The 20,401-nt window shown below is 35.4% G+C and overlaps 1 protein-coding gene across 4 annotated transcripts in view; it reads right to left on the bottom strand.

Annotated features, from left to right (window-relative positions):
* FHIT (fragile histidine triad diadenosine triphosphatase) overlaps positions 1 to 20,401 on the bottom strand; it is an 896,014-nt gene that overhangs the window by 854,453 nt on the left and 21,160 nt on the right. For 2 of the 4 annotated variants that reach the window (XR_012471039.1, XM_074198843.1), the window contains exon 1: positions 15,838 to 16,326. Coding sequence is in view for 3 of the 4 variants with exons in the window: in XM_074198843.1 (XP_074054944.1) it covers positions 15,838 to 15,940 (103 nt within the window). In the remaining variant the exon portion in view is untranslated. Of the gene's footprint in view, positions 1 to 15,837; positions 16,327 to 20,401 lie in introns of those variants that run through there. The other 2 variants (XM_074198842.1, XM_074198841.1) reach the window with 2 other exon arrangements.

Here is a 20,401-nt window from a genome sequence, read left to right as displayed (position 1 = left end):
GAAGTTCTGAAGAGGGTTAAGATTGGGGAGAAAAATAATGAGCTAAGAAAAAGTAAACGGCTTTTTTCTTGGAACTTGCTTTCCCTAAATGCCACCATATTGAATACCCAAATGGTAACATGGGTGGGTGAGTCCAACAATACAGATGCTCCTTCCAAATATGAAAATTGCAACTCATCGATGCATGGTCATTTTGCAAAAATCCTTCCCTTTACTTCCATAATTTTTTTCTCAGCTTCCCCCATGATTACTCATAAAGTATTGAAGGTGTCTACTAATTTCTGTTGCTGTCCCTTTGGATACCAGTGGAGCATTGGTTATCACTTTCTCTCACCACACAACCAATCCATCTTTTTTTTTTCATCCTTTCCCCATACTACAAATATTTAGATTCCTCTCCCCATAACCAAATCCATTCTTAAGCAATAGTACTAAGCAGTCTCAATTAACCCCCACAAAATAAAGAAAGATTGGATTAGGACTTTAAAGTCATAGAGATTACCTGGTAAAAGATGAATCAATGATAGTCTTTCATGCAAAGAAGATAATCATGGAACAAAAAAGACAGAATGCAGACAACAGATGGGTTATTTGGCCAACAGAGTGGCCACTAAAGTCCCAGAAATGACCAGAAATTTGATGGGCTTTAGTGGATGTAACTATAGATTAAACATGAAAATGAATAAATGAATAAAAGGTGACTATTAAGCATTATTATCAATAAAGGACTGTGCTGAAGATAGAGATGGAAAAGTAAGATAACACCAGTTCTCAACTAACCTCTTTTTAATCATGATGTCTATGCCCCCTCTCCTTTTTCCCTAAGTAAGAGATTAAGAAAATTGGAATGGGGGAATATGATATGCACAGAGAAAGAATGAGTTAGAAAATTTGGACTCCTACCCTATTCTTAATTCCTTCATTTGCATAGCAATTTGGAATTTTGGGGAGTTTCAGAAGATTTTTTTTATATTCTTTTTCAAAATGTAAATGAACTCAAGGCAATCAAGACACCAATTGCCATGCAACATGGTGTCTGATCATTTCCCACTCTGTAAGAGCTCATGAAATTTAAAAAAAGAAAAGAAAAGAAAGATGGGCCATGAAAACTTTTTGGTAGTAATCTGTAATAATGCTTTTACTGCTTTGGATAGATGAAAAAAGAAAACTCATCTAAAGACAATTGATCCTTAAATAGTTGGGTGGAAGTAGAGGGAATTTGCTAACCAATTTTTTAATCTTTCAGTAAATGAAATATATAACAGGAAACCCAATATTATCATTTAAAAATACTAGACTAATTCTTACTGATTTATTTTATTCTGACAGATCTCAGTTAACAACTATTAAAACAAATCAGTCATATTAATTGAATTGGTGAAAGGTTATCACAATTTACTTTTAAGTTGTTAGCACCAAATTGATAATTTTCAGCCCCAAATCAATCTCTTGAAATGAAAATACATCATGAAAAGGAAAAGATGACTCATGATGAAAAATGCTCTCCACCTCCAGAGAACTGATGAACACTGAGTACAAATTGAAGTATAATTTTTTCACTTACTTTATTTTTCTTGCTTTTTATGGTTTTTGCAAGATGGTTAATATGGGACTATGATCTGCATGATTTCCGCATGTACACCTGATATTATATTGCTTGATTTTTTGATCGACAGGGGAGGGAATTTGGAATTCAAAAAAATTTTTTAAATGAATGTTAAAAATACATATTTTTTTTAAAAAAAGGAAAAGATCTTTTTATAGCCACAATCATTTCTGAATCTATGAGAAGAGATAAAAATGAGATAATGGGTATGAAGGAATTAACTCCTCTTGAATTCAATCTACCATATATTGTCCTTTGCTTCCAGCAAAGCTAGATTTCATTAGAATTTGCCATGGAGGATGGCCTTAATCTTTGGGTTACCAGAAATTCCAAAGGCTGATCTTACTCTGAAAGGTGGTGATCAAAGGGATTAAGAATAAGGAAAGTATCTGGGTAGTGAAGTAGACAAAGTACTAGATATGGAGTCAGGAAGATTCGAGTTGAAATACTTTCTCCAGTACTTCATACTTGTGTGGTCCTAAGAAAGTTGCTTCAATTTCCTCATCTGTAAAATAAACTAAGAGTAGTACTTTATGGGTTCGCCATCAAAACCAAATAAGATAACATGCAAAATATTTTATAAACATCAAAACACTATATAAATAAATCAGTAGTTTCCTATTATAACTTCTCAGTCATTTTTAATTGTGTCCAACTCTTGTGACATCCCTCCCCGCCTTTTCCTGGCTGGGGTTTTCTTGGGAAATTGGAGTAGTTCATTTTATAGATGAGGAAACTGAGGCCAACAGGGGTTAAGTGACTTGCCCAGGGTCTTACAGCCAGTAAGAGTTTGAGATCAGGAGGATGAATCTCCCTGACTCCAGACCTGGCCCTCTATCCCCATTCCACTGTTCCACCTAGCTTCCCTTAAATAGAAGGTGGTATCATCATCATCATCATCATCATTATTATTATTATTATTATTTTGTTGTTGCCATTGCCACTGCTGCTGCTGCTGCTGCTTCTCCAGAATTAGGTGTCCAGTATATGTCAGAGTCAGGATTTCAAATCAGCTCTTCTAACTCCAAGAAAGGACCCACTATTCACTATATCCTACTGCCTCCTCATTAAATTCATTAGGTTTCATGAATCAATATATTTTGAAGCAAACACTTCATAAATAAGAGGTTTATTCAAGCCAACTTCACCAAGTGAGTTTCAGAAGATCCATGCACACTCAATAGAACCTAACAGTTTTGAAATGTGGATAAAAATATAGGATAAACATTAGCTGCCTGCTGATATGGAAACAAATCTATTTTCATTTCAAATTGAAATTCAGAATATACTTTGCATTATTTGAGCTAATTATGTGACATTTCTTATGAATAATGATGTACTCCATTCATTGCTCCTAATTGCATTCAGTTTTGGAGTACCGTACAAGGCTAGTGACATCAGGACCAGCCTCTCCTAGCTAGGAGGGCGTACCTGCACACCCAACTCCTGATGAAGAACAGGTCAAAGGCAAGTCTGCTCTGTAGTGAACAGCGGTTAGCATTTATCAGACTGGAATAATTCAGAATGATCAGAGGGAAGCTTGACAAAAAATTAGCCAGGAAGGAGGAAAACTCTTTCCAAACTCCCTGGAGAATAAGATCCAGTATAGGATTAGGAATTGCCAACAGGTGATATGATACCTGGAAGAGTGACTTATTGTGTTTCCTAGCATAACTTCTCTTACTTGGGGTATTTTTGAATGAAGGATTACAGGACAAGGGGTTCAGAGCTGGAAAAGATCCTTAAGAGTAGCTAACTCAACACATTCATTTTAAATATTTTCCCCTATTAGAGTAGAAGCTCCCTGAGAGCAGGAATTGTTTTACCTTTCTTTGTATTGCCAATGCTTGACTTAGAATAGATGTTTAGAAAATGCTTATTGGCCAATTGTGCAGATGAAGAAACACATACTTTTTATAAATGAGGAAACCAAGGTCCAGAAGGACTTTTCCAGTAGTCTTTCCAAATTCTTGGTCTGCTACTTTTTTTAGTTATGAAGTAGTTGAATCTCTGTGGGTCTCAGTTTCCTCATCTGTAAATGGAAATGATAGCCCTTAACAGAACTGTTGTGAGAATAACTGAGATAATATGAATCAAGTAGTCTATAAATCTTAAAACACTTTCTAAAAATTAGTGATTACCATTTTTGCTACTCGTTGGACTGGATTTAGAGGGATTTTCCCAGAGTCAGTCACACAAATTCTTCCTGTACAATCAACCCTTAATTCTTAATTCTTTTTTTGACTTTTCCACCCTCATTATCTTATATTTTTAAGAATTGTTTTTTGCACAGATCACTAAGTAGTTTAATTTATAATCTGAACATCACCTTTACATTATAAAGTGAAGGACCTTCATTAAAAACCAAACTGTAAATTCCTTAAAGTCAGGAATTATGACTTCTATTTTGCCCATCCCTCACAGTTCCTGATTCAGAGTTGGGAGAAAAATAGATGCTCGGTAGGTATTTGCAGAATGCTGAGACTAAGTTAATTGCTTATTATTGAGAATAATAACAACAGGGGCTGTGCTGCCTAGAATCGTGAGCCTGGCTGTCGGGGGAATCAAATTCCAGTTACCCAATAATTGTGTTATGTGAACAAGTCAATCAGCTTTTTGAGGTCTATTTGAGGAGGCAAAATGAGGCATTTGAATCGGATGACATCCAAGGACCTTTTTAATCTCTGAAATCTCATCATTCCAAGTCACTTTAATATAACCTCACAATTTACAAAGTCCTACCTGCCTAACCTTGGTTTTAAAATTGGAATCTCCATCTTACAAAAGAAGAAATACATCTCCCTCATTGGGTCAAGAGCCTCTTGTGAAATACTTCTTCTTGGCCAAGCCTTGGACTAAGCCTCGAGGATGCAAAGAAAAAGCAGTTTGTCCAAGGTTACATAGTTGGTGAGATGTCAAGACCAAATGCAAGTGAGTCTTCTGGCTTGAATCCCAAACCTAGTGTCCTTTCACTGAACACAGACTGTCATATTCCTTTCTCTGGTCAGTACATGAGAGTGGAAGCAAAGGGAGGGACCAGTTAATGAGTCTAAGACATTAGAGTGGCAGTTTTAATACATAAGGAATGGTGCTTACCTAAGGCAACATAATTCAGGGTTAATTAGCTAAAATAAATCAAATCAATATATGGGATCTGAATTTAGGTTTTTTTTTACTATACTAATCTGATAAACATTCATTCATGCAATACAATATTTAATATGTGCTGTAAACTCTGTCATGTTGACAAAATTAAAAACACCCCCTGCCTTCTGGGAGCTTACAATCAATTTATTGGTGTGGGAATTCACATACTTTTTCTTTTCTTTATCCCTTTGCTTTTGTTATACATTTATTATGAAAAGAAATAAATTTTAGAGTTTGTCCTAAGAGATTAATTCATTTCTATAGTGTAATTTAGCTATTTACGAAGTATTTCATTCCCTCTTGACAAGCTTTTGACATCTTGGATAGTATGTGGCATAGGATGGGAACCCCTGTCCTGGAGGCATCCAGCTAGATAGCTGCCAATCATCCAGGGATCAACTTGCACCCCAAGCCCTAGAAACCCTACCTGGATTGGTGGATGGTCTTCCTCAGCTATTAAATCATCCATCGGAGGCAAGATCTACTCAGACATGATGGTGACAGGAAAAGCTGGACATATACTCATTTCTTAGAATGTTATTGGGGGTAATGAAGTACCTAGTGACACCAAAATACCATACTTTGTTCCTTCTTTACTTAAGGTTAATTTGGGTTAGCCCAAGTTTCCTGATGGAACACAGGTTGATTTGCCCTGCTCTGGATTTTTGCTTTGCATAATTACAATTTTAAGTGGGACTAAAACTCTGCCCTTAAACCTCCCATCTGGATGATACCCTCGTTGTCCAGTTATGAACTATTATAAAGACTACCTACTTCATATACTATGAAAATCATCATCTTTAAGGACTATAGAAAGTGTTCGTGGTCATATTGTTTAACTCTTCCTCTCAAGAAATGAAAAGAAAAAAAAGATGAAATCTAGGTCAGATGAAGGGGTTCAGTCACAGACCCATATTTTAAATGCTGATAAATAATTATATTATAAAGCATAAAACATGGTAGGACAGTTAGAGATCAAGATGTAGATGTTTGGGTAAAGTGAGTCACTGGTTAAACGTTAAGAGACCTAGAGGAAAGACTCCAGCCTAGAAGATTTATGGGAAAACATGGATAAGAGGTAAACAGCACCCCAACATGTTTTCAAAACCCATAAGTCACAGTCTGTACCAATGACAGGAATATCAATAATGAAGAGATCAAACATCTGGCTTTAGTCAGAGGACCTGAATTCAGATCTAAGATATATTTTTTGCTACCTGCATTACCTGGGGCTGCTAGGTGGTATAGTGGATGGAGGACCAGGTCAAAAGTCAAGAAAACTCATCTTCTTGAGATCAAATCCAAACTCAGATACTTATTAGTTGTTTAACCTCAGGCAAGTCACTTCACTCAGTTTCCTCATTTCTAAAATGAATTGGAGAAGAAAATGGCAAACCACTTCAGTGTCTTTGTCAAGAAAATCCCAAATAGGGTCACAAAGAATAACTGAATATGACTGAACAATCTGAGTAACCCCAAGCAAATAACTTCATTTTTCTGGGTCTCAGTTTTCCTCATTTGTAAAGTAAAGGAGTTGAATCTGATGACTTGTGATATTCTTTCCAGTCCTAAATCTATAATCTTCTTGTGTTAATGGAACATACAACTCTAAAATATTGCTAAAGAAAGTCAGATGGTGTAGTAGCTAGAGCCTAAGACCTGAATTCAGAAAGGTTTGAGTATGTAAATTCACATTATGGACTCTACTAGCTGTGATCCTGAACAAATCCCTTAACTTCTGTATGCCTTAGTCTCCTCAACTGTATAATGGGAATACTTAGGGTGTCTGCTTCCCAGGCTTATTATGAGGATCAAATGAGATATTTGCAAAGTGCTTTCTTTACTAACTATAAAAAGGCTATAGAAATGCCAGTTATTATTATTAAAACATTGAAAAAGTGGTAGAGACTACCATTTGTCTAATATTTATCAATGAAGCCTGGAATTCATAAAGAACAAGATGCCATAATATAAATATAAGAAATCCATGAGCTTCAGAAAAAATGCAAAGTCGTTTTCAGAAATATAAAACCAAAACCATATTCTATTACTAACTTTTATCCTGGAATGAGGAAGGAGAACTATAAAAAAAAAAAGAAAGAAAGAAACTGGTTTTCATCACACTAATAACTTCAGTCCAGGAAGCTTCCTGAACAATTAAAGGCTGGCTTGATTGGATGCACTAACTTACGACCTTCTCCGGAAATAATAAGTGTTTCTGATTTTTACTGCATGAATAAAAAAGCATTTTTTTCTCTGACATCTCCAGGATGGCAATCACTATAAACACTCTGGACATCTTTTCTGTCGCAAATAGAGAATGACTCTTCACAGAAACACAGAGGATCTTGATCTATAACTGGATGGACCTCAGAGGCAACCTAATCCAACCTCCCCATCCCAACCTCCACCATTTTGTAAATGATGAAACGGAGGACCAAGTTGGTTAAGGAATAAGGTAACAAATTCACTACATAGAAGATTAAAGATTTGAACGCAATTATTGAAGCATAAATTTCAAAGGTGAAGGAACACTGATGTTTATTTAGTCAATTCCTTCATTGTGCTGGCAGGAAAACTGTGGTCCAATGTGCTTTGCCCAAAATCATTCAGGGTATAAATATAATTGAAAAGAAAGCCTTAACATCTATAATTTATGATGCCAAAATTTTACATGAAACATCGACAATCACTTGCTATTCACCCAAAAGCATCCATCATGATATAATAATTGGATAATGCTCATGAATATGTTGGTAAATGTTTAACAACTGTCTGTCTGTAAAAAATGTATGCAAGATACATATTAAAGAAATTTATTAATTATTATGAAATTTCCTGTTACTTTCTTAAGTTGAAACAAATAAAATAATGATCAATCAAGAACTGATTTACATTTGTTGATTTTTTAGGTATAAGTGTTCCCACTGAAAAATTAACCATCAGCTTTCAAAAGCCAGTTTGAGATGTCTCTACTATTCTCCTGCTAAGGTTAGACTTGGAGCATGTAGGTATGGATCAGAGAGGCTCAGAGAATGGAAGGTGGGGGCAGCTAGGAGGTACAGTGAATAGAGACCTAGCCCTGAAGTCAAGAGGACCTGAGTTTAAATCTAGTCTCGGAGACACTTACTAGTTATGTGACCCTGAGCAAGTCACTTAACTCTAATTGAGTCTCCCCCCCCCAAAAAAAGATAAGTAAAGGATAAAAGGCAGAAAATTTCTTAAAGGTCATGTGATTCAATCACTTTGTTTAACAGATTAAATTGTCTTAAGTTAAATCATTTGTCCAGTCTCAGACAGCTAGTAAATATTTGAGGCATGTTTTGAATTTGGGTCTTTCTTACTCCACGTCAAGTCTCCTACCTACTACAGCAATGATGTAAAATTCAAATAGAAACCGAGGCCAGCTACATGCTAAAAGTTTTAAAATGTAATATGATCTATGTTTTATTGTATTTTAGTTGTTTTGTTTATTTGGTTGGCTTATATTAGGTTATGGCCAATACTCTTTGGTTTAAATTTATTTTGTTAAATGCTCCTCAATTACTTTTTAATCTGGTTCTGACTGCACTGTGGCCATCTATTTGTCACTTCTTCCATCCTTATGGTGACTTGATTCTTGCCTCACATGCAAGCTGTGGGAGATTGTGAGGGAGTATTTAAACCTTTAAAAGGGGAAGAGAGTGGCTGTAAAGAGCTCATCTGTAAAAAAGGGGACAATCATGCCTACAACCTGGGGAGGCTGAATGGCTCTTTAAAACTGCAAGATAGAATTATTCATAATAGACCAGTATTGCAAGCTAAAATCAAAGCTATCTTGTTCCCAACTCAATAGGAGGGTCTTTTTCTTAATTTTTCACAGCTCTGCTCTATAGCTTGTCCTGAGCAAATTGCCATGCCTTGGTTTGGGTTGGATAAGATGCTGCTCATCGTCCTAGTTGGGAAATTTCTGCTCCTTTTAATAACTGAGTTGATAAACTGCTGAAAAAGAATGATTTGTACAATGCAGTAAAGGCAGCCAGCAGGGTTTGTCTCTGTCATTACGAGCTACATTCAATCAGTTTATAAATGTTGCCTGTGGACCCCCTTATGCCTGGGCTCTTTATGGGATTCTGAATAGCAATAGGACATAACAAATGAATAATTTTATTTACAATAAAAGCCCTGGTCCCCAAATGGATTCTGCTAATGTTCAAATCCATTTTTCATGCTTAACCCAAGATGAAAGCCAGAACATAGGATAATGCAAAGACAAGGACGAGGGAGAAGAGATTTGTTAAAAAATACTTGTTTAAATTTATTTAGAACATAGAGGGAGACTAGACTTCCCTGAGTTTACAGAAATAGTTTCCTGTTAAACTCCAAGGTGATGTAAGCTCTTGGAAAGAGATTGTCTCACCAGAGCATTATGAAAAATGTCTTCCGGTAATCATACATGAATGGATGAAAGTCATTCTGATGCTTCTCTCTAAAGAGTGGTACCTTGGAGAACAAAGCCCATCCAATTTGCTTTAAACCTTGTTTACAGTTTACAAAGTGTTCTCTGAGGGGGAAGGTGAAGCTCAAATGGATGTTTGGAGAACAAGAACTGTGATGCTCCTAAAGCATCTCCTGGATCCCCATCAAGGTGATGGGGCGCCACTCTAGAACTTAGCAGAGTTCCTGCTCCATTGTAGGCCCTTAAAAGAAATCTCGGTGACTGAGTGATAGGAAATAATAAAATGATAAAACCCACAGATAGAGAAAGTGACAGGGTCACATTGCAATGTATTAAGAAATGGCAAATGGGAAAAATCATAGAAAAAGAGGAAGCCTTATATGGTAAGAAGCAGAGGAAATTAAGAAGGACCAAAAAATGTAGGATCATCAATTTAGAACTGGAAGGATTGTAGAAGCCATTGATTCCCCCCTCCCCCCTCAATTTTGCAGATCTTAGGGACAGAGAGATTAAGTAACTTGCCCAGGGTGAGATTCACTACACCATGCTAACTCTAGGACTACTTCAAAGTTAATGGGGGAAAAAAATCATTAAAAGAAGCCCAGATCTGAGTAATTTGGAAACCAATATTATCCCCCATTACAGAAGCAACCTTTATCTTACTCAGGCTAGACTAGCTTTTTGGGAGTTTTTATTTGTTTAGGTGGTTCCTGAAGTTTTGTTTTTGTTCTTGTACTTGTTTCCCCCTTAAGAGGTAGCGAAACCATCCCTAAGATTTAATTGTTCCAGGAAACTAAGAGGGGACTTAGACTATTGACATCTATAATCCCTTAGTGTCAAAGTAGAAAGAGGCCATTTAAACTTGGAACATACTTCTGAGCAGCAGCAGAGACTTCAATTCAATCAATGCCTTACCCTTGTTGAAGGTATATCCTTTCCATACCCTCAGTTAATAAACCTTTGTTAAGCGGTGACTTTCCGATGGTCCGTGAGTGTTTGATTTTGGTCCAGTTCTGAACTTGAATAGCCAGATTAGTCTAGGCAAGGTCTCCCCACACAGAGACCCTACCCAGAGAGGAGAATATAAAACAGTTCTCACTTCTCCTTCCAGGACAGGGGGCTGGGTACTATGAGGACCCCACAGATTGCTGTTTATACTGTTAGAAGAGGGAACTCATGCCAAAGCATTACAGTGGAACCATTCTTCTTTGCTGCAACGGATGATTTCAATGTTGAGAAGGGTCAGCAAAAACAAAGGGGGGGAGTGGGGTTGTAAAGAGAGATATTAAAAATATATATATATATACATTTACCTATACCCATATCTAGATAAGCATGAGCACATGAGCACACATGTTTATATTTAGACATGCATACTCACATGTAACATGTATGGTGGCACGTGCATATGACATCCTATACATCAAAGCTTATAATATATGTCATTCTCTCCATGCTACCATGTGTTTAGTGTGTATCCACAGAGATATTTTCACTGGATTTATATGTATATTTACATACATATATAGATAATGACATAGATGAAAAGATAGCTATAGAGGATATAGCTATGGATGAATATGATAGACATATAGACATAGATATAAATATTTCTAGTGACTATATCCATATGAAGGCAGATGTAGACATGGGTGATATAGGTATAACATAGATATAGTTATAAATTCACAAGTCTTTACCAAAAGGGGAAGGGCAAAACTAGCAAGTGTTCTTTGGATCAGAAGACATCCTCAATTTGAGTCCAGTCTTGGAAATTTATTAGGTACGTGACCGCCTCAGTTTTCTCATTTGTAAAAATGAGGATTCATTCCACAAGCTTTTTATCTCCTAAGCATTAGGTGTTATAATAGGGACTAGAGAGATCAAATCAAAGATGAAATAGTTCCTGTCCACCATAAGCTTCTATCTTTCTCCAGAGTATTTATGGACAGAGTTGTTAGGATTAAACAAGATAAGGTATATAAATGACTTTGCAAATTTTTTTTAGTTTTTTTTTATTTTTGCTACTTTGCAAATCTTAAAGTGTTAAATGAATATTAGTTGCTGCTATGGTGATAGACATTAAATCATTAATATGATCCTCATCACTGATATTTTATTTCCATTCCTTTAACTATTGATTAAGCCCAGTAATTACATCATATCTTGGTCTCTGTGTTCACAGTAGTTACAACAGTATGGCATACACAGTAGGAGCTTAATATATGTTCCATTATAGTCATTTCATTCTCTTCATCTCTATGGAATAGTTCATGGAGAAATAGTCTTGAGGCAACTCACAACCCTACTATAGTTCCTTCCTGTTTGGAGAACAGTTATGTAGACAGATAAAATAATGGATTTTTAAAAATTGAATAAAAGGGTCAAGATGCAAGCCCATCTTCTAAAGAATCACTGAAATTATTTCTGTAATTCTTATAAAAGATTACCAAAGCTTCTGGCAAGGATTCATAAGCAAAGACCAACCACATCCTTCCCTTTCTGACAGCTCTTCCTAGCCAGGAAAATAATTTCAACAGAGAAGAATTTGAGTCCAGTATGTGACATTTGTTGCCAATAACCATTAACTTCTCCCTGTGGACAGTCATTTGTTGGATTTTAGCATCTCTTCTAAACATATATGTGATATTTCCCCCCCCCAAGTCTTTGAACTCACTTTTATTTAAGGTATGTTGAAATCACTGTGAAAATAAAAGTGTTTGTCTTCTCTCTTTAAGCTGAAAATTAGGGGAATGTTTATTTCATCCCTAACTAGAGAAAGCAGATTCCACTCCACAATCTAGAATCTCCTCAATCCCAAGCAATAAGGTTTATATCTCCTTATTCACAATTCCCATCCCAAGGTTCCTTATAGTCTACATAGTGAGAAATCAGTTAAGCCTGTGAAAGGGCATTTAAACCAATCTGACTCCTGAATTCACAAGTATAAATATTTTCTTTTTTTAAATTCAAAACAAAAATTGTTCCTAAGGAAAAAAGAATGTCAAAGGTTTATAACAAAATGAAAATAGATAGAATCACTTTAATAACTTGAAAGTTTCTTGCCAGATCTTTTATATGAAGGGAGTGTATAATAAGCAAGATGTTGAAATTTGTACTGGGGTATAAACATTGTTTCTCAGTTGTTTTTTTTTTTTATGGAGATAAGTCAAAGGAAAGCAGTTGGCTTTTCTTCATCTATTTAAACATTTAAACTAATAAAAAAAAGAAAAGAAAAACCACAACTGTGTGTATATCACTACCCTAGAACACCAGTGACCATGTTTTACAATAAAATCTATTCCCCATTTTCAGAAATCAACCTGCATCTAATGGGGAAAAAGTGAAAAGGAAGATTAAATAATAGTAAGAAGAGCTTGAGAGATGACCTAAAAGGAAAAGATGGTAGAGTGTTCAGGTCTAATTGGCTATGAACCAACCCTAAGTGACATGAAAGATAATAATTCTTAATGTGACAGAGTTAAAAAGGATACCTTATATATATAATAAATCCTTTATTCAGATATTTCCATCCCCATATTTGTTTTTCCCAATAGCAGGCAGTTTTAAGGGAATAAAAGAGGAAATCAAGGAAACATTTGATGTTTTCTTCCTTCTTTCTCACTACAATTAGTATTGATAATATAGATCACATGGTTGCAATCTTAGAATTGATTCTTAGAAGCCATTTGGTATCAGACACTTAATAATTGCCTAGCTGTGTGACCTTGGTCAAGTCACTTATTGTCATTGCCTTAAATAAATAAAATTTTTAAAAAATAAGTCATTTGGTGTGACTCCTTCCCTCTCCTTAAACTGAGGCCTAAAGAAAGTACATGACTTCTTCAAGGTCAAATAGCTAATCAGTGATAGAGTTCACTTTTCTTTCTTTCTTTTCATTTTCCTCTCTGGTGTTGTGGCAAAAACTCTGGATTTGGAATTGGAGGTCCTGAGTTCAAATTCTTCCTCAGTTATGTGTGGTTTTGGTCTTATAGTCTCTGTCAATCTGGGCAAGTCATTTCCCTTTTCTAAGGCTCAGTTTCCTCATCTATGAAATGGGGGACCAGGGCTAGGTGGATCACTGAGGTATCCCTAAATGTCCTAATCCTATAATCCTCTCTGAAAGACCCTTACAGCCCCCATATAAAGCAACCTCATTCTAAGTGATGAGGCATTTCTAATAGAAGGGTAAAAAAGCTAAATTCTAATTAACTTTGTAAGTACTGCTTAACTCTGGACAAGTTTAACACATTTTTTTAGTAAATAAGAATGAACATTTCCAAGATTAATGAAGGATACTCAAGAATTTGATAGACCAGAACATAGCTAACTCAAAACACAGGATTTCTTATTTTAGAGTAGAAGATAGTAGGAGAAGAAAGGAGAAACAATGTCATATATTCATATTTCATGATAAAGCTCTGGGAAATAATAAATACTGAATGGTGTCCCCACTAACACCAATGATAGCTGCACCAAGAATAACCAAAGGACAAATAGAATATAGGGAAAATACAACCCTATAAGAGGTTTAGCAGTTTCCCTGGAAAATAGCAGCATATTTGAGATCCTGCACTCTCAAAATATTTCCTGTCTTCTAGGCCTCTAAGAGTCTATCTACATGGTAGACTGTGTCATAGTACCAGAGAAGAACAACAAAAAAAAAGAGTGACAAAAAAATTCCCAAATGAAGACTCCATTGGAGATCAATGAAAGAAGTTAAGAAATCTGAAGAAAAATCCACAGTCAAGTGGACCCTTGCAAAGGATTTATAGTGGCAAGTGGACAGGCAGAATAAGAAGGTGTGACCTAATCCATCAACATGAAAAATCAATGAATTTATAGATTCATTCAAGTTTCAAATTCTGCATGAAAAAATATGTGATTTTTTTACCATCAAGAAAGTTTACTCTCTGGAAGTGAGTTTCAGATTGATTAGAATTAATGCCATAAACTTCTTCCTGGGCCCTTAGAATGGTCTAAAAATGGAATCAATTTTCTGTCATCCTCCCCTTTCCTCCCCAAACACAGAAAAGATGACTTTATCAGGGAATTAACTAAAATCTTTAATTTTATTAAAAATAGGATCAGGACAGCCAGGTAGAGCAGGAGATAGAGCATTGGGCTTGGAATCAGGAAAATTTAACTTAGTATCTGTGTTTCCTTCGGCAAGTCACTGAACCTTTTTTTTGCCTTAGTTTACTCATCTATAAAATGAAAATAGCAAACCACTCTATTATTTTTCCAAGAAAACTCCAAAAGGGGTCATGAAGAATTGAACATGATTGAAAAATGACTCAACAAACATCAAAATATGATCAGTCATCTAATTTCATTTTCCCCAACAGTTTTACAATACAGTCCCAAGTTTCTTTTCTGATAATAAACTGAACATCTATTATGACATCATTACTGTTCTTAGCTACTGTTCTAAAAGTTTCTACTTACAATCCTCAAGCAGTTTAATTAGGGTACAATCTAGAAATCTCATTTGGGTGTGTCTTACTTCTAAGATATTGATTTCAAAGAGGAGAATGGTGTGCCTTTAAGTCTCTTTGCTTCTTTTTTTTTGAATGAAAAATAAGGAAATAGTCTAGATAGAGGATTCATAAACATCTCACTCAGCAATAATCATATTAACCATATTTATAGCATCTCAATCAGTGCAAAGTAAGAAGGAATCCTTCTCTTTAAGGTTAATTTCTAAGTAAAGATCATACATGTAGATTATAGATGAGCATTTACATTGCAATATGAATTTTGTACATTATCACACTTTCTTCCCTCTCTCCCTACTTAGCCAGGTTGATAGAAGGAAATGTGTATCTAGGGAGTGAGTATAAAATGCACGGGCAAATCTTTACTTAGCAATACATCTGACAAAATAAAAATAAACCCTGAGATTTTTTTTTTTTTGCTAACTCCCTAAATCCCACTGCAATGGTTCCTACCAAAGTCAGAGGAAGTAAAGGATGTCAGTAACAGGTAGATGGAAAGAAAACATTTCTACCAATGAGAATTCCAGTGATGGGCATCCAGAAACAGATTTTATTTCCACTAATATCTTTCCTTTTCAAATCAGAATTAGAAATAGCTCCCTTTTTTCTTTTCCATCTACAGGAATTTTTTTTCAAAAAAATACTTTCTTGATCCCCTTCTGCATAAACAAGTAGAAATATAAAAAAATGAAATTGACTCAAAAATAATCACACATTTTGCCACCATCTTGCCGCCTAACTCTTAAAACACACATTGAATTCACCCTGAAACTAGTAATTAAAAGTATGAAGGTATCATAAGAAAATCATTGATTTTCCAGCACAGTGGAGAAATTTAAAGCCTAAGTTACACAGATAACTTGTAGAAGCACCTGTTTATTTATACATCTGATGAGTGAAACGGTCAGTAGAAAATTTCCCTCGAAGGTCACAGTTGCTAAGCAACTACTCTCAGAAGTTCTGCAACACTGCTCAACCATGTTCCTGGTTTCAGTGACTGATTTCAGAATAAATATGAATAACATCTTACCTGGTTTCCTCCAAGGGAAAGAAAAATGCCATCCTTACCTTTTGTTGGAAGACCACCAGAGGCCACTCTTGGGTTCTTTGGGTCTGTCAGCTTTGAGGGATTTATCAAAAAAGGATACGTCCTGGTACCACTGGCTTCCTGTTTACGAGAGCAAATGACAATTCTGTCCTCAAAAACACCACTGAAGGCTTGATGAGATGTTGTCCAAATCTGAAAGACATCCTTGTAGCTCAAGTCTGCTGGAGAGGGAAAGGAAGAGAACAATTCAGATGGTTTGACTGTGGGATTGATGAACAACAAATAATCCATCTAAACATAATCTGAGGGAAAGAAATTCAAGAGAGTTTATTATTTTTTCAAATTGCCCATTCAAATGGGATCCTGTTTAATAGCCACTGAGGGAAAGGAAAGAAGCTATTCTAAAGCATTTTCCTTTTGTTGATAGGTAGTGTGATTACTGCAAAAATAAAAACGATCTCCAGAATGCCCTTTTCCTGAGATCTCTGGGAATTATGTTGATTAATTTCTATTTGACCTCCCTCATCTCATTTTTTACACCATTTTGGCACTTCAATGAGAGGCTGCATCTACTACCCCTACTACCAAAAACTCCTTTAGTTTCTAAACCTTCCCATCCATGATTTTATCCTTGTTTGAATAACACTTAGAAAAACATTACTGAGACCCAACCCAGCTCAGGATTATATAATCACATCAACAAATACACACATAAAACACATAATCATATAAACACACACACACATCTTTCTTGTGGAGGAAAGGGACTGTTTTCTCAGATCAAAAAGAAAAGAGATAAGCAAAATAATGAGGGCTCAAGATAAGAATGAATGACTTACTCAAAGAAACAGTGGCAGGAGTCAGTATGATGTTGATCTGTTCCCAAAAGTCTCCCTTTCACAGGAAAACAATGGAAAAGCTTTAGAGCAAGACTCTGATTTAAGATGGTGGGTGAACACAACCTATCCAGGACAGAAACCACAGGGAATGGTTTTCATTGAGCTAGATTTCTCTCCCTGACAAAGGTCCTTCTGGAACAACCAAGTTTCATCCCCTGAGGTCTTGGTCTTATTAAATCTTGGAAGCAGTTTTACAGGAGAGATGGGGAAAAGAGAGAAGTCTGTACAAAGAAACAAAAGACAGAAGACAAATAATCAGATACACCCACCAGCAGGAGAATGTCTTTTTTTTGTGATAGGTGGTCCCAAAAGTACCAAGTGGTTTTATGAATACATGATGCAAATTAGGGTTCTTCCCAAGACCAGGGCAGCAGGTAATCATATGGGAAGAAGAATGAAGTGGAAATCCCAGAGAAAATAGACATTGGGTCACAAAGACTTGAACCAATGTACCAAGTGCTTCTTCCTTCTTGTGCTCATGTGGTTTCTCACACATAGTTGAGCTACATGGGCTCCTATTTATTTAGCTTATGGATATGATGATGATAGGAACATAAACGGTGGAGAGTGGGCAGCAAAACTCTCACAGACATCAGAAGTCACAACACACAGTTGGTAAGCTTTGTACGCTTGGAATCATATAGTTTTTAATTCAATTCATCAAGCATGAATTATTCTTATATGTCAGGTACTGTACTCGATCCTCAAGATCTTGTACAATTATTTCTTAAATTTAGAATCTAAAAAGGGTAACTTCTAAATAATTCTGTTTTGACTAAATATGCATTTATAATAATGCTTTTTTTGTCCTTCATTTTCAAAGAAAACCACGACATCCGGGAGGTGATGCCATGAAGCACTTACTCTATGTGGGGGATCATTCTAGATACTCATCCATAAATTTCTTAAATTCTTAAATTCCTTAAAATCCTAAACAATAAAATTCCTTATACCTTTAAAAAGGGAAACTTTTATATAATTCAGTTCAAATCATCAAGCATTTATTGAACATCTACTGCATGATACCAAAAATGTTATACAATTATTCTTTAACTTAAATAATTATAGTCAACTTAACCGGTTTCATTTATATGCCAGATACTGTGCTAGGCTTTGGAAATACAAGGATAAACATGGAACAGTCCCTGTCCACTATTTTTATTCTAATAGGGTCATGACAACATGTACAAAAATAAGGAGATACGTATTTTTTAAAGGCAAGGACCTGTGGGGAGAGTAGACCCTAACAACTGAAAGAGTTTTGAAGGGAGGTGACACTGGAGAGAACAATATGGTTCCAGAGGCAGAAGTGAGGGTCCATCTCTGGCAAGAATCTATCTTGAAATAAGGTTTCCAACAGCTCTAATTCACATATGTCTTCCACTAAAGATAGGTATTACTAATTTATTAAGCAAATGGAATTAAACTGCATATTAAATTGGGTCAGCCTGGGGAAGTTCACCATAGAATGATAGATTTGAAGATGGAATAGCATTTACAGCCCAGTGAGTGTATGGTCTTCTCATTTTACAGATGAGGAATCTGGGGTCTGGAGAGGTGAACATTTTCTGTCCAAAGTCATAGAAGTGATATCTATAGTGGTAGGGGAAGGATTTCAATCTAGTTTCTTTGACCCAAGATTCATTTTCTTCACTTGGTTTAACCAGATACTTGCCTCCTTAAGAGCTTAGTTTTAATATATCTTTTTTTTTTATTTCTGGTATGTTTTTTTAATTGTTATTTTATTTTATTTTTCCAATTACATGATATAAATTTTTTTCAACATTCATCCACTTGAAAATTTGTGTTAGACTTTTCTTCCACCTTCCCTTCTTCCCTGTTCCCCTTAGTGGAGAATGGGCTAGTAAACATTTTACATGTACATTTGTGTTTAACATGTTTACACATTAGTCATTTTGTGTAAGAGGAATTAGGACAAAGAGAAAAGAAAGAAAACCATAGGATAGGAAGGGAAAACATAAGAGAAATTGTTAAAGAAATGAACATGGTGTTTTTCAGATTCTGTGGGTATTTTGTGGTGGGTTTTTTTTTCTTTGGTCTGGATGTAGATGATGTTGTCCATAACAGGTCTCCCAGGGTTGTCCTACCCTCTGGACTGTCAAGAGGAGCAGCATCCATCAAAGCTGATCATCTCACAATGTTGTTGTTGATGGGTACATTGTTTTCTTGGCTCTGCTCCCTTCACTCAGCATCAGATCCTGTAAGTCATTCCATGCTTCACTAGAGTCCGGTCATTTATGGTTTCTTATAGAACACTAGTACTCTATAATATTCATATATGTGCAGTCATTCCCCAATTGATGGGTATCCCCTCAATTTCCAGATTTTTGCCACTACAAAAAGAGCTGCTATGAAAACTTTTGAACATATGGTATTTTTTTCCCCATTTTTTTTTGCAATTTCTTCTGGATATAGGCCTAGTATTGGTATTGCTGTATGATCAGTTGTAAGGGCATAGTTTCATATTGTTCTCCAGAAAGGTTGGATTAATTCACAACTCCACCAACAGCACATTAATGTCCAAATCCTCCCACATCCTCTGGCTAAGATGATAAAAAGAATCTGATGGGTGTGAGGTGGTACCTCATAATAGTTTTAATTTGCATTTCTCTAAACAATAATGATTTGGCACATTTTTCATATGATTTTTATATGCAGTTTTAATTTCTTATAAAGAAAACTGTTCATATCCTTTGACCATTTATCCATTGGAGAATGACTTGTAATCTTTTACATTTGATTCAATTCTCTATATTTTAGAAATGAGAGAACTCCTAATTGTGAAAATTTTTTCCCAACTTTCTATTTTCCTTCTAATCCTGGCAGCATTGGTTGTATTATTGCAATTTTTTTTTTACTTTAATATAGTCAAAATCATCCATTTTGCATTTTATAATCTACTCTAATTCTTTTTTGGTCATAAATTCCTCCCCTTCATAGATCTGACAGAGTATTTCATAATCTATTAATGGGTCTATGGTATTGCCTTTTTTGTCTAAATCCTGAATCCATTTTTGACCTTATTTTGGTATAAGCTGTGAGTTTTGACATACTATTTTCCAGGTTTTTTCAATAGTTGTTGTCAAATAGTGAGTTGTTATCATAGAATCATTTACTACTGTTTCTTTTGTACCTATTCTAATTCACTGGTCCATGACTATTTCTTAACCAGTACCAGGCAGTTTTGATGATTGGCAGTTTTTAAAAAATATTTTCTTTTTCCCCAACTGCATATAAAACAATTTTTAACTTTAATAGATTTTTTAGTAGCAAATTACATACCATACTTTCAGAGAGAGAAAAAAAAAACATATACACAGAAGAGATGGAAAGAAGGATAAAGTTAAGAGAGAGAAAAAGAAATGTACACATAGATCTAGAATATGGGGAACAGAAGAGGATGTAACTTGATATGAAAATAGCTTGGGGAAGCTCGGACAGAACAATAGATACTTTTCCTGGGATCCTATTGGACTCCAGAAAATTCTTGCTAGTGTCCAAGTTTTCAAGTCAGAGGGAAAAGAAAAATAAGTTTTTGAGCTTTTAGATCAACATAAAAATTAACCAAGAGATAGAAAAAGAGGGAGAGATAAAAGGTGATGGTTTTCTGAATTCCTTTCCAAGTTAAAAATAGAAAGGGATCAAGGGGAAAGTGTGTCAAATTACCTTTTTTTCAAAACAAGAAATAGCCGCAAAAAAGAATTAGGATGTATTGTTTTAAACTACAGGATCTATAAGCTCCCT

The sequence above is a fragment of the Macrotis lagotis genome, chromosome 8, assembly GCF_037893015.1.
Source record: "Macrotis lagotis isolate mMagLag1 chromosome 8, bilby.v1.9.chrom.fasta, whole genome shotgun sequence".
In the NCBI taxonomy this organism is placed as follows: domain Eukaryota; kingdom Metazoa; phylum Chordata; class Mammalia; order Peramelemorphia; family Peramelidae; genus Macrotis; species Macrotis lagotis.
The sequence above is the reverse complement of the archived record's forward strand: the minus strand, read 5'-3'. Positions and strand labels throughout refer to the sequence as shown.